This window comes from Pseudochaenichthys georgianus, chromosome 10, assembly GCF_902827115.2.
Source record: "Pseudochaenichthys georgianus chromosome 10, fPseGeo1.2, whole genome shotgun sequence".
Lineage (NCBI taxonomy): Eukaryota > Metazoa > Chordata > Actinopteri > Perciformes > Channichthyidae > Pseudochaenichthys > Pseudochaenichthys georgianus.
The window spans coordinates 26,479,570-26,494,085 of NC_047512.1; the positions used below are offsets into that span (position 1 = coordinate 26,479,570).

At 37.2% G+C, this 14,516-nt stretch overlaps 4 protein-coding genes across 9 annotated transcripts in view; 1 reads left to right on the plus strand and 3 right to left on the minus strand.

Annotated features, from left to right (window-relative positions):
- Positions 1-546, minus strand: part of pdlim7 (PDZ and LIM domain 7) — a 33,074-nt gene extending 32,528 nt beyond the window's left edge. The window contains exon 1 of one of the 2 annotated variants that reach the window (XM_034092653.2): positions 358-546. In XM_034092653.2, the coding sequence (XP_033948544.1) occupies positions 358-387 (30 nt within the window). In that variant the 5' untranslated portion in view covers positions 388-546. The remainder of the gene's footprint in view (positions 1-357) is intronic. The other variant, XM_071204648.1, reaches the window with a different exon arrangement.
- Positions 547-1,616: 1,070 nt separating this feature from the next.
- On the plus strand, positions 1,617-6,561 carry cltb (clathrin, light chain B). 3 transcript variants are annotated; one of them, XM_034092656.2, is made up of 6 exons: positions 1,617-2,079; positions 3,380-3,426; positions 3,667-3,784; positions 4,006-4,117; positions 5,063-5,116; positions 5,477-6,561. In XM_034092656.2, exons 1-6 carry the CDS (start codon positions 1,902-1,904, stop codon positions 5,646-5,648), a joined length of 681 nt encoding a protein of 226 aa, XP_033948547.1. In that variant the 5' UTR covers positions 1,617-1,901; the 3' UTR covers positions 5,649-6,561. The 3 variants fall into 3 exon arrangements, with proteins under 3 accessions (XP_033948547.1, XP_033948548.1, XP_033948549.1); XM_034092657.2 differs by lacking the exon at positions 5,063-5,116 and adding an exon at positions 4,625-4,645 and having other exon boundaries at positions 1,618-2,079; XM_034092658.2 differs by lacking the exon at positions 5,063-5,116 and having other exon boundaries at positions 1,623-2,079.
- A 1,196-nt stretch (positions 6,562-7,757) lies between these two features.
- Positions 7,758-9,531, minus strand: higd2a (HIG1 hypoxia inducible domain family, member 2A). Its single transcript, XM_034092765.2, has 2 exons — positions 9,300-9,531; positions 7,758-8,336 (listed from the first exon to the last, which is right to left on the minus strand). The coding sequence occupies exons 1-2, from the start codon at positions 9,484-9,486 to the stop codon at positions 8,170-8,172; spliced, it is 354 nt and encodes a 117-aa protein (XP_033948656.1). The 5' UTR covers positions 9,487-9,531; the 3' UTR covers positions 7,758-8,169.
- Positions 9,532-13,827: 4,296 nt separating this feature from the next.
- ankhd1 (ankyrin repeat and KH domain containing 1) overlaps positions 13,828-14,516 on the minus strand; it is a 28,168-nt gene continuing 27,479 nt past the window's right edge. For all 3 annotated transcript variants that reach the window (XM_034092994.2, XM_034092999.2, XM_034092996.2), the window contains exon 39: positions 13,828-14,462. In XM_034092994.2, the coding sequence (XP_033948885.1) occupies positions 14,403-14,462 (60 nt within the window). In that variant the 3' untranslated portion in view covers positions 13,828-14,402. The remainder of the gene's footprint in view (positions 14,463-14,516) is intronic.

Consider the following 14,516-nt stretch of genomic DNA (forward strand, 5'->3'; position numbering starts at 1 on the left):
GACACTTATTTCTTGAAGGCAATCTATTTACAGACTTATTTATCTTACTTTTGATTGATTCAAGTGTGTCCAAGATTCATTTTTAGCTGGTATTTAAAGACAGCAAAACCACTGCAATGCAGAACTTGAAATAAACCATTCACCTTCACTATGGAAGTAGCAGGAAAGGACAGGAAAACTGTCTTTAAGTAGTTAGACCGACGGTGGTTCAGAGCAGCTAGCCGAAAACCATAAAATGCAAAGTTAGAAGGACAACACAACCCATACAAAAACTCAAACTGTGAAAAAGTTGGCTTTCAAAATATTCCTACTCACGAAGGAATGCATTCACATGTCTGGATATATAAAAGCGCTCACCTCTTGTCCTTCGATGTGTTCTCCAGACATCGCGAGTCAGTCTAGTGGATAAAAAGTCAATCGGTAAGTTGGCTAACTTTCGCACTTCCTTAAAGCGGACGTCAGGAAGCCACCGTGGTTCCCTTTGGTGAGCTGCAGGATCATTCCCTCACATTCCTTTTAGAAGGACTCGGCTGAAACGTCAGAAGTCACATGGGCAGCTGCTTCATTTCATATTCGGGCTATTAACCAGAAGAGGCCGTGCTTTGCAGACATTTCAGCTGTTAAACCATGTAGAGCCAATCCATATCTATCATAATGACTTTAAATAGCACTTTGAATACAAAAATGGCTTCTTGTTTTTTGATAAAAAAGGAAACTATCATTGCACAACATAAACAAATAATGAAATATGTGTTATTTTTCAACAATAACTGGACTATTTAGCAGAGAATTCTGAGTTCACCAAACATAGGTGTATCGTAATTTCAACAGCATTTATAATGAATAATAAGCCACAGGTGCGTGCAATCAACTACTGATTAGGCAGCTTTACCCTTATGTTACCTCCAAAAGTAAAACAAAAACGAAATTTGAACAGAAATTTGCTTACAATAATTATGCTAAATAAATAGTACAACATAGCTCAGCATCACTTAGACCAGTATTTCAAAATTGCTGGTCACCACTTTCTGAAAAGGCAACCTTTAAAGGTTTTACCCATTTAAAAAAATGGTTTTCTATATTAAATGAGTATAACTGCTTATTAATACCAATAAAATAAAACATAATGCTGCACTTTAAATAGTATTTGAAGAGGTACTTCCTTCTTAGTTTGGTTATGGATCTGTGTATAAGTCAATGTGGTTTCTTTGTGTCCTTTATTTCTCGATGACAATAGAACTATACTTTATTTCCATTAGCAAAATGACACATTGTTTTGTTTTTTTATGACGAACAGTAACATGTCCCATTCATAGACTATATGGTCCATTCCATCAATATTTATAGGAGTTAGGAATAAGAAGTAAGGTGTTTATAATGTGCAGTACAAGTAGGCTACTGTTATCTTTTAACTGTTTAATTGGCTGATGAGGTGCATTTAGTGTATACAATGTGACTAATGTGCTATATAAAAATATGTAATATGTAATATGTAAATCATCCTTTAAGATCATGTTGTGTAGCTTTTGTGATGAAATGCATCTCAAAGCCTGGTCGCTAAAAAGAATGCATGTGATGGCCAGCAGATGGGGACAAACTGCAACAAATGTGAAATGGTACCTTCAGGGTGCTGCCCTGCTCCATCATCACAGTGCTGAACAAGTGAAGAAATCATGAATCATCAGTGAAGGCCTAAAGTCGAAGCTAAAATCTTGCAAAACAGGTTATTTCTTTGTGTGCCTAGTTTCCTACCGAACACAATTTGGAATAGCTAGGATTCGAGTAAGACATTTAAGTTGTTTGTATTAACGCTGCAGAACCGGTGGCCTAATTGGAGTGCTTTGACGTTAGCTAGCTAAACCTACCAAGCTCAGTGAAACTTGTAAACACTTTTGTGAAAGATGGCTGACAACGGCGTACACCCGACTGAAGAGGACCCAGCCGCAGCTTTCCTGGCTCAACAGGAGAGTGAGATAGCCGGGATCGAGAACGACGGCGAGGGGTTTGGGTCTCTCGAAGCAGCGGAGGACGAGCAGCCGCCTCAGCCGGAGCCGGAGCCCGAGCCGGCGGCCAACTATGGCAAGTTAGAGCTAATGTCAGCTTCGGCTAACAAGCTAACAAAAGCTAGCTATTATGAATAACGTTGAACTGATAGTAAACGTCTGTTAGGAAACAATGACCCCATCCCATTAACAAAACTCCTTAGTTGGTAGTGAGGTGTTGTTATTGAGCGCATTTTCAATACAACTAATTGTAAGTTAGCTTTGTAAGTAACTTAGCTAGCTGACGTTCGTTTGCACACCGACAAAGCAACGTCACTTGAATAATTCCACAGCACATTCTGCTTTAACATTAGATACAGATGATAAACTGTCAAGATTCAATATATATTATTGTCATACATACAGTATAACAGGCAGTTGCACTGACATTCTTACGCTCAGCTCTCCACACCTAAATATTAACAAACTACACATACAAACAAACATATAAACTAGCATACAGTATAAGAAATGTTAAAAATATAAGCTGACATAAATTAAAACATTCCAGTCCAGGATAAAAATGCTTGATGTGCTGCATGATTAATCCAAAACTAAATAAGATATATTAAAAGCAGGCTAGAGTATGGTGTACATATATCAATATGCATAAGAATAGATGGGTATAACAGTATGAATATGAATGTAACAGGATGGAAACGGTACAGTGTGTGCTATCGTTAGTGCTGATGGTCATGACTGAGATAATGTGAGGGAAGGGGCAATATTCAAACACTGTCTATGGTCGAGAAAGAATGAATGGTAACCAGTGGTGTAATGTAGTGAAGTACATTTACTCAAGTACTGTACTAAAGTACGATTTTGGGGTCCATGTACTTGAGCATTTTGATTTACTCTGCTTCAATTTGTGAGCCAATATTGTACTTTCTACTGATGAACACATTAATGCAGCAATAATTATTCTCCAGTAATTAAGATTCTTAAATGGGACATTTCACACAATAAGTACTTTTACTTTTTGTACTTGAGTATATTTTGATGCCAATACTTTTGTACTTTTGCTTAAGTAAAATATCTAAGTACTTCTTACACCTCTGATGGTAACAGTATATAGCAAACGTTAGTGTTGATAGAGATACATTATTTTAGCTAAGTCGACTGTACACTTCTGCGGTAAAAACTTGTTCTGTTTCCTGACAAAGCTGCACTGACAACATGAACGTTAGTGGCCAAACAGGTGCCGCTGCATTTCTCAGGTCTAAGTTTATCTGAGGAACAAAGTGACACTGCCATACTAGCGGCCATTAGTTAACCCAGATGATGAGGAAGGTTAGCTAACACTAACATATACTTACTCTTTCCTGTCAAAATGTTAGACGGTTTCGAGGACGAGCCTGTCACAGTGAATGGGGACATGTTTGAGGTGAGCTTAACGTGCATCTTTAATCTTATTATTCAATTATATGTAATTATTGGCAACATATATATGTTTGTAAGTGTGGTTTGGTTTAAATCTGAACACCATGAAATCAATAAGGAGACCTTCCCTCTTTGTTTGTATTGGAATTACTTCATCTCATGCCGTGATTTACAGTTTACTTAGTATTTTAAATTAAATAGACTGTTGTTTATAATGGAGCAAATATTTGATGTCCTCTAAAAGGAGTCCAATGGCCCGACTGACAGCTATGCAGCCATTGCCCAGGTGGATATTCAGAGGCAAGAGCCAGAGAGTTTACGCAAATGGAGGGAGGAGCAGAAGACACGCCTTGAAGCACTAGGTGAACAAAGAATGAATCGTACTGCGTCGTCATGCCCTTCCTACTTAGCAGCTGTAATGAGTCCCTGTGATTTAGTCTTTTTGCAGTTTACCTTATTAAGACAAATGATGCAGCCTATCTAATTGCGTGAAACTAAGACTTTATAATATGTCGGATATCTTAGATTGCTCTCCTGAGGACTCTGACTATGTTGTTTTTCTTTGCCTTTTCTCCTTAAAAAGACTTGGCTTCCAAGACAGCAGAGGCAGAGTGGAAAGAGAAAGCTAAAAGGGAGCTGGAGGACTGGCATGTACATCAGAGTGAGCAGATGGAGAAGAACAAGACCAACAACAGGTTAGTGTCAGACTCGTCCCCAGTTAAGGTGCACAGAAATAGTGTAACATTAGGATAACGTAATGCTGTAATCACTACACCAAACACATTTCATTAAGAGTATACTTTACTGGTAGAAACCCTTCGAAACATTGTTTTACTGTGCATATTAACTGGAATGCACTGTTGTATATTTGGTATAAGACTTTATTATGTTTGGTGGGATATGTAACATTTTGGTGAACAATTTTTTTTAATGAGCTACGCAGGGAGTTCAAATAATCCTGTTGGTCTGCACCAAAGGATCAAATGTTGAAGGACGTCGTAAAGTGTAACAGTTTTGTGTTCGAAATTATTGATAGTATTGCTGATTTAATGTGTTTTATTGTTAGTATAAAGACTGTCTACCACTTAAAATGTGTGTTTTAGGCTGGGTCCAGTCTTCCCCCCCGTTATTCTTACAAAACATTGCAACCTCTTCTTCTCTTGACCAAGCTAACCCCGTTCTTCTCTCACACTTTCCAACAGACTCTGTCCAAGTCTAGCACGGTATCACTCTGCATCTGTAGCTTTCGCCAATTTCCTCTCCCCTGTGTCTCTGAAAGCGCTGATAAAATAATCCTCTGAGGAGATATTAGTCCAAGGCTGTGTGTCCAGTAAACAAAACAGGAAGCTAACAGGAATGCAAACAGCAAAGAGAAAATGTCATATTTTTCATCTACGCTAAAGCCTAGCCCCAAAGCACACTGTAGTTGCCTTAAGTGCTTCGCCAGTCTAAATGTATTTATCAGCAGCACCAGTTTAACAGTATTGCGAAAGATTATTTTCAGTCCACCTTAAACATTTTATTCTCTAATCCTTAGAACTGTTTCTCGGGCCCTAACTATTCTCTGCTTCTTTTTGACACTGAAACTAATCTCCTCTCTCCTTCTTTTTCCCGCTTTCTTGGCCTTGCCTGTGCAATAGGATTGCTGACAAGGCTTTCTACAAACAGCCTAACTCTGATGTTATAGGCTTTGTGTAGGTTTAGAGTTCTTACGCTTTTTTAATGTTGTTCAGGGTTCCATATAGTTGTTTTTCACCTTATGCATGCCCAAACACTAAAATGACTTGTTTTTGAAGACCTCATTTGGTATTTTCTGCATTTGTGTGTGTTGGTTACATAGGCCATTGGTTATCAGACATAAATATGTCTCCAACAAAGTCTATGATTGGTATAAAGAGACGCATGAAGTTCTGCTGAATGTTATGCATGGTTCAATTCATGTGATTGAAGCACCATGTCTGGTTTGGAAATCGTTCTAAAGTCCCTCTAATATTACAGCCCAGTCATAGCTTGTCTCTGGTGTCCGTCCCTCCCTCCCTCCCTCCCTCCTGCAGAGCATCCGAGGAGGCGTTCCTGGCAGAGACCGAGGGTGAGAGCCCAGGATCAGAATGGGAGAGAGTGGCCCGGCTCTGTGACTTCAATCCCAAAACCAACAAAACGGCAAAGGACGTCTCTCGAATGCGTTCTGTTCTCATCTCTCTCAAACAGACACCTCTAGTCCGTTAGAGGAGCTCGTGGAGAGAATGTTGTTCTAGAAAAATTTGCCTTTTCAGTTTTAACATCACGTTACATCAGAAGAGTTTCTATGCCCTTTTCCATAAAATTCCTGGTATGTTTATAGGCTTTGAAAACTTCACTCCTTTGTTGATGCCTACTAATTATATTGAGATAATATACTCAACCCCACTCTCTTGAGAAGATGAAGGACTGCTCTATTGTTACGACATGCTTTCGCTGTCAGTTTTATCACTGCTATACTTAAGAAAGTATTGTTATTGTAAGTTAAATATTTGTATTCCCCTTTAACTTATAAACTGTTATTAGGTCAGTTTTCTTGCATGCCTTTGCAAATATTTTGGATGCACACATTTAAATTGTATACATTTGCATTTTGGTCAATGACAAACACTTATTAATGTTAGATTGTGACCGCTTATGCCTCTCATCAGCGTTATTTAACCACAAAGTCTGATCACATGGTTGTACGATATCCCTGATTACAATATTCAACGTAGCTAGCATATGGTTATCTTTCGATTTCACAAGCGTGTGGCCTTTTTGATGTAGCTCTTGCTCCAGTTTGAATATTCAGACAGATGGATTTCCTCTTGATTAGGCAAGATTTCAGAGAAACAAGAAATTCACAACCAAAGATTTTTCATCTAAATTTTCAAAGTTCATTTGATCAACAGTTTGTGCGATTTCTAATTTCTCTGATTTTCTCAGCAGAAGTTTTACGCTCCATATCTGTGTTACACCAAGATGTTTTAGATTTGTTAACAGTAATCAATGTGTCAATTTGAACTGTAAAGTCAGCACGTTGTTTCACATGTTGCCTATTTGGACATAATTAATACTGAAACAAGTGAATGTCAAAAGGGAACTGGAAAATAAAAACAGTGGAGTATGATCACCTAAATTAACGTGTCCATGTATATTTCCCAGCTTAGACTTCTAATCATTTAAATCCAACTTGATGATTTACAGCTATACTTTGAGGCTGGTGCAAATATCCATTTAGAGCAGGTGTATCAAATCCAGCCCGCGACTTCATTTCATGTGGCCCCACAAGAGCTCTGAAAGAATATACTACGTTTATTATACAGTTACATGACGATTTACAGAAGCACGTTGCCCATAAACTACATGTCCCACAATGCATCTCATTTAGTGACATTCACACGGAAGATACTTGCAATTATTGGCCCCAGCGCCATATAGAGAGAATTCTATTATACGGCTCCGATTGGCCCTAGACTTCTGCTTTCAGACGTAGTTAATAATGAAGTTATTACCCTATCCGATGATAATCCAATGCAGAGGCAGTAATGTAATACAATACATTATATAGTCTTAAAGTCACAACCGGCCCTTTGAGTGCAACCATAATGCTGATGTGGCCCGCGATGAAATTGAGTTTGACACCCCTGATTTAGAATATATATATATATATGAATATATATATATATATTAATATATATATATATATATATTAATATATATATATATATATATATAATAATATATATATATTATATATATATATATAAGATATATATATATATATATATATTCATATATATATATATATTAATATATATATATATATTCTAAATCAGGGGGTGTTCAAAAGCAGAAGCAGCAGATATTAATATATATATATATATATATATATTAATATATATATTAATATATATATATTAATATATATATATATATATATATTAATATATATATTAATATATATATATATATATTAATATATATATATATATAATCATTTATAATCATTTTAAGGTAAAAATAAATACATGGGAATCTGAGAAGCACGTTTACTGGTGCAAGGCCACACATTTTAGCATGGGTAACATTTTCTAATACAACATTTAGAGCCCTCCTACTGAAAGATTTAAGTTAAATGGAAAGTCTGCCAAGTGTAAAAGGCTGACATTGAGAATGGGTCTGTCTAAGAATTTGTTTAGATCTACTCATCCAGGCCAGACACGGTTCACAATGATTGAAGTAACATGTTAAATAAAGGTTGTATAAGGAATAGATTTCCCTGATCACAGATGGGATTGTGATGCTTCATCTCAAATCACACAGGACACCAGCTTGAAATTAAAGTCTGTAATCAGCCAGGTGGCACTTTGATCATATCGGTGACAACACATGGGAACAATTCAAATAAAGCTTCCAGAAGAGCAATAAGTACGTCATTTATATTTATCGACATTTTGCTTAAATGCTTTTAGAGTACAACAAAAGTAAAATCCAGCTTGTTGGTAAGGAGCCGATTATACTTTGTTGTTACATAGCGCAAGCCCAAAGTCAAATATGTTGTCACCATGAGCAATTCACAGTTTTAAAATGACAATAAATAGTGTTGGCATTAGCATGGGTATATCCGAACAATGCAGACAACATAATACATTATTCAGATACTTCAAATCAGTCCAATTTCCCCGTTGGATCTTGTCTGATTCCGGGTTGAATGAATAGGCAGAGGTGTGGGATTGGTCCGTCTTCATTCCTTGGATTTCATAGTGGTGGTAAAGATACCAAAAACAAGGGCCACTACAGTGAAGCCTTGGGCGAAGATTCGCCCTCTCATCGACAGCTGGGACTGTTTGGTTTTCCCAAGATTGAAGGCACGGAGGCCATAAATCAGAGCTCCAGCTGTTCCCAGACAGCCTGGAGAACACAAAGCAGAAATGTAACAGAAAAGAAGATATTAACTGGACATGTTGAATTTAACCTAAAACAAGTTCAATTTAATGAGAAGATACTGAATCTAATGTCATATACTATTGCAATACAGAAGTGCCTTTCAGTTCACAAATAATATAATAATATTCAGATACTTGCTTGCTGTAAGGGTCAGATTATATAGATAAATGATACCACTCAGACATGTTGGTCTTAATAGCTGTCAGGTCCCCACATTTAAGGGTAAATCGCTCTTTAATGCAAAGTTAAAACACATTCCCCAGCTGGTAGAGTCTTATAGTCATACAGATAGTTGTGTACGTCTGTGACAACATGTAATACACCACACAATAATATGTAAATATATTTAGATACTCAAAAAAGTTCTATAATTATATTGAGATATTTCATGAAATGCTTAACACTATTTAGTAATACCATTCAAAATGTGATTAAGACAGGGAGGGGTATCAACTTAAGGATTTCTGCAGAAGCTTAGAGATGCATATTTAATAACCTTCATACTTGAAAACAAAAATGCAACATATATACATATTTTTAAGTTGGTTTTTGTGGTTTGTGTTACCTAAACCTTGACAACCTTTTTCCAAGGGCATTGCTAATTGAATTCAAATTAATGCACGGTCAACTTAAGCTATGTTCACAGAGCTTCAAATACAAAATAAGCAAGTCATCGATGAACGAAACTCGAATGACAACATTTGTTTTTGTGCTGACTCAAAAAGAAAGACATTTATTAGGTTAGCCCCTTTTTCTCTGATGTTAGCATGATGCGTTACTGTTGTCTAGCATGCTTCCATCAGTTGAGGTAGGTATAGCTTTAAATGTTATTAGATATCTTTGATTGGAGCCCACTGTAGAGTAAAGGACACGCTGTTTCTGCTCTGTGCTGCACTTGTGTAACTTTGCTAAGCTTGTATAACTCACCTATCGGGACGAAGGGGTTCTCCGTTGTCTTTCTCAGTAACTTTTCTTTTAGCGTCTCATCTTTGAGTTTGCCCAAAGGGTTGAAGCCATCGATAAGCGGGGGCTTAGAAAAGTCAAAGGGCACAAACTCAGGCGGAGATGATTTAGGTGATTTCTCCGGGACCGCTGTAGCTGGAGACGCCGCCATGTCTACCTGAGACTGCCAAACCAAATAACTACACTTCCGGTTTCACTTCACAATAAAAGTCGCAAAGTCAGGGGTGTCGCCATAGATATATATAAACACTAGATGGCTCATGGGAGATTTTCCAGCGTAGCTGACTGGCCGCCATCTTGCTACAGTCAACAGTTACTCTGATTCGCGTTATGGTAGCTGTTGTCTGGCCGCCATCTTGCTACAGGCAGTGCTCTCATTCATAACATTATGGTTTACTATTTAAATAACCATAGCTTGCTCAATTTTCAACCGATTTTCAAACGGTTTGGTTTTTTATAAACATCAAAGATGTAGTTATGATACTGCATACTTATAATCATGGACTTTCATATGAAAATAACATTAATCAGATAAAGCAATAGCTATACACACACACAAGGTATTTATATTAAATATTTGCCGGTGTATATATTTCCATTTATTTTATTATATTGTCAATATTTAAAATAAATTATAAATAAATTATAAAATTAAAATACATTTATATTTTATATATAAAATCGGTCTCATGTTACCACTCTGTAAACCAAGAGTTGTTAATTGAGCAATGCCTTAGCTTGAAGAACAGGGACACAACTAATGACAATAGCATATGTTGGTATATTATTTAGATATTCACACCTTTATCAGAAGAACCAAACCAACATAAAATGTGCTCACAGACAGGCCAGTTCTGTCTAATTTATCACAATTATTTTTGACATGAGATCTTCATATCATCCTAGTTTTGTATTTAGTTTCTAGATTTGTAAACAAATCCAGAACCTTTGAAATATGTTATTGAAAAAAGACCAAGAATAATATAAACTGTACCATATGTCCTTCTGTAGTCCATGTGTGGTTTGTCTTGACTCACCCCGGCTGATATATCACAAAATCCACTGTTTAAATTGTTCCCTATATTGCCCCTATGCCCCTGTAAGGTGTCCTTGGGTGTTATGAAAGGCGGCCCCCCAACATAAATGTATTATTATTATTATTATTATTAAGAAGAACAACTTGGTGTGGTGTGGAGGGGGTGTAGGAAGCAGGAGCAGGTGGGGAGAGATGGGGCTTCAAGGTTATTTGATTTAAATGTGTCTTGCACACAATAAAATAAAATACAGTATACCACAAAACCAATAAGACACACAGTGACACATGGCACACTAACAATCAATCATCGTCCAGCCTCAGCTTTGGTATTCTTTCACAACCATGTTATGGGTTTATTAGACTGAGCAAACATAAACATATGTGGTGATCCCACGGGTTCTTGTTTCCAGACTGCGGTGATTAGAGCATCCGTAGGCTGCACAAAAGTCCGGCATAGTCAGGTACTTCTGTAAACACAAAGCCAGCAAATTCCTGTATCATAATGCAAGATGTTTTTAACAAGCCAAACCACTTGGAAGAAATCATGTGTAACTTAAGTTATGTTGAAAAGAAAGAGCAGTTCTGCCTCTCCCACTGGTGTAAAGTTGCTGGGTGAACTTTGTAATACTAGGTCTCACTGACAGCCTCTTGTTATTAGCCAGCTAATAAATACAACCACATACACAAAGAAAAGCTGCAATTTCAACATGTCCAAGCATCCTGTATCATAGCCATGCTAATAATGTTTATAATAAACCAAACCGTTTGTAAATCAGTCAAGATTTCAGCGAGTTAAGAGTATTTTTGTGCCGATCACTCACCTGACAACAGCTACCATAACGCGAATCAGAGTAACTGTTGACTGTAGCAAGATGGCGGCCAGTCAGCTACGCTGGAAAATCTCCCATGAGCCATCTAGTGTTTATATATATCTATGGATGTCGCCATGAGAGTCGCGAGCATTTGTATACCTCCTCCTGACGCCAGTCGCCCGCTATGTGCTGTGCATGGTGCTGTGAAAACAATACAACAGAAATTAAAATGTCCAACATTTCACTGTTAAATAAAGAGTACACGTCATCAGAGCAGGGTGGAGGTTCGCTTGCTCTCTTTTCTAACTTTGTTTAATTTATTTTTAACCTTACAGTATTGGGTGATTCTCTGAATCGGGTGCTTTAACCCTAACCCCAAGATTACTTCAAAGATTTTAAATGAAAGGAAACTACAAAATGTATATTAAAGCAATGAATTAATGGAACAGGTTGTTTTGCATTACAATATAAAACTATATATATAGCCTATATTGTTTTTAAAAAAATTGGTAGTCTTAGTTTTAGACAGACATATGCATGTCCTCACTAAGCATCATTACATATTCATTGAATATTAAAAATATTAAAATGTTGCTGCTAATATAATCGTATGCTTGTCAACTTTAACTGAACACAAATAAATTCGGAAAAAATACTTTTAATTAATTGGTTATTAGTTATTAATTAACTATGAAATTGCAATATTGACTCACGTCCCCCAGTTTGTTTCAAACCCGTCACGCCATACCATTTACCCTCCTATTAAAAATAATGGATCAGTCCATGTGTCATCTGCTATGAGGGAATAACATCACAAAAGTCTTCTGAAGGAAAGGTGGCAAAGAAAACCAAGTGTCAGTATCTTCTCTTACCTATATTTCAGTTTTTTTATTGTCAGATTAAGATTGACAAACTCAACATTTCAACTGTTAATAGTAAATAATTGTTTATTAAAAAATAAATAAGTTTTGCAAAATATGTCCTTGACTTCCATGTGGTACCATATCTTAGCTAAACAAGTTTTTATGGCTTCTTTTTGTCAAAACGTCAACCCCGTCACATTTTTTCAAGGAAATTCCTAGTAATTATTTGGATGTTGTGCCTGAGGTGGGAAAATGTGTTTTTTCAAAGGTTTAAGTAGTCCACTACCAGATGTTATGATCAAAAAAATGTAAGACCCAAAAGGCCTGCAAAAACTCTTCGGACTTTCTGTGACTGACTGAACTGGCTGCTGGCCGAGCCGCGCAGGACATAACCGACGGATCTGTGAAGTTTACAGGAGGCAGAGGCTCAGATCACCGGACAACAGAGTTGGTCGCCGTGTGCACAGACAGGGTTAACGTCGGTATGAACAACAGAATTGTGCCAAAACTCTGCCAACTGGCTGCAGTGGGAGACTCCCCTGTGCACATTCTGTGCCCCGCGCACACACTGGAGAACTGCGCACAATCAGCTGATCACAACGTTCACGCTCTGTGGTCAAGCTGCTGCAGTTTTATTTACAACAAAGTGGAGTGAAACACACAGTTGCAAACTTACTCAGGGTGTTATTGGAAGAGTTTGAAATCAGACAGAGGTGGAAGAAGTACTCAGATCTTGTACTTGAGTAAAAGTACCAGTGTTACTCTGTTACAATAAAAGTCCCATCATTCAAAATTAGAAAAGTATTATCAAAATATAGTTAAAGTACCAAAAGTAAAAGTAGTCATTGTGCAGATTGGTCCATTTCAGAATATGTTTTGTAATGACTGATCATTAAAGTGTTCTCAAAGCTGGTAAAGGTGCAGCTAATTTTATAAATTAGATCAAAGTAAAGTAAAGTACAAATGTCTCCAAATTGTACTTAAGTAGAGTACTTGAAGAAGTGTACTTGGTAACTTCCCACATCTGAAATCAGATATGACTTCAAGTCATGTGATCATTTCTTAGTATTTGATCCTCCAACTTGGCCTCAGGAAATGCAAGTTTTGGCAACAAATTTTGGAGAAAGCAAATCGGAGGCTTAAAAAGTCATCTAGCATGCAAGAAGTGTAAATAGAGGACAGTGAAGGAGACACTGAGGAGGACCACGCTTCGTGTGGGGTGAGTACCAAACGCTGTCTCCTGGTACTCATCTGAGTAACTCACTCAAAAAGTTATGTGCACCCCTGTGTATAATAGTGAAGGTAATGCATATTTTACAAAAGTAAAAATCACTAAACCTATTCAAAAGCATATTTCTTTACATTATGTGTTTTGGTTGAGACCATTGATGTGGGAGGGGTAGCACTTCACTTTACAACAGTGAAATTATTGAATATTTCTAAAAAGAAAGAACCAAAATCATTCAAATTCAAAAATGTATGTCCCTGCTCACTCGTCTCTTCCGGCTGCAGATAGACAAATGAAAGATGTCCAGCTGGTTGGTCTAACGCCAGATTGAACAGGTGTATCCTACTCGTGTATTATTGGGCTTGAGGGGCAAGCCCTCAACTAAACATCTATATAAGTAAATTAGTCATTTATGTTAAACATTTTTGTCCATAAAGGAAGGTCTCAAGATTGCACAAGGACTCCAGCTGTGAAAAAGTCTAATGTCACAACAGGAAAGAATAGTAGAGACGTAGTAGTAAAGAAAAGTATGTTTCATAAGAAAGAACACAAATACTTTTCAATGTTTTTATTGAATATTAAGGTAAATATTTCACATTAATACAGGCTACATAAAGTAGAGCCACTATACGACATGAAATTTACTCTCATTTTAACCCTTTTTAGTATGTAAACAATTATACATGTATTTACCACTCTAAAAGGTTCTGATTTCTCTTTCTCTTTAGGTAATCATCATCTAGTTCTGGGCCAAGTTTAAATAGCTACTTCATGTTGAGCCCCCTGCAGCCCAAGAACGGTGTATGTGGGTTTAAGTCAAAATCGCTAAACTACGCAGAGAATGGATCCTGTTAAACAGGTGATCGCGCATGTTGTTTGCATCATCAGGACACTGATAACAATTTTCGCCCAATTTCCTCTTTATTTGTTTGAGATAGGAACATTAAAGAATGGTGTCATGAGAACTTCCAATTCTTCAACCTCTGCTCTGCACTCTCAGGTCTCTACTAAAGTTAACATGTACGTTTTTCTTTTTTTTCATCGTCTTATTCGGTCATATTCGTCAGTTGGTATTTCAGGTTAGCGCTGTGGGTCATGCTGTGTGCGTTTGATTGCTGTGGACGCTCTCTAGTTGACGTGGTTCAGGTGCACGTTGCCGACATGAGGTGCCCAGGTACCAGGCCACACCTGAGGGGAGAGAGGACCAACACAGGGTATATGTTAGAAAGACTGCATCAAATA

What these genes read in the sequence shown, in the direction of transcription:
- cltb (XM_034092656.2), top strand. Translation starts at nt 1,902, where the DNA reads ATGGCTGACAACGGCGTACACCCGACTGAAGAGGACCCAGCCGCAGCT. An exon ending in GACACGCCTTGAAGCACTAG is followed by an intron (nt 3,785 to 4,005) that starts GTGAACAAAGAA and finishes CTCCTTAAAAAG; the next exon opens with ACTTGGCTTCCAAGACAGCA. An exon ending in AAGAACAAGACCAACAACAG is followed by an intron (nt 4,118 to 5,062) that starts GTTAGTGTCAGA and finishes CCTGTGCAATAG; the next exon opens with GATTGCTGACAAGGCTTTCT.
- higd2a (XM_034092765.2), bottom strand. Translation starts at nt 9,486, where the DNA reads ATGGCGGCGTCTCCAGCTACAGCGGTCCCGGAGAAATCACCTAAATCA. An exon ending in GAACCCCTTCGTCCCGATAG is followed by an intron (nt 8,337 to 9,299) that starts GTGAGTTATACA and finishes TGTGTTCTCCAG; the next exon opens with GCTGTCTGGGAACAGCTGGA.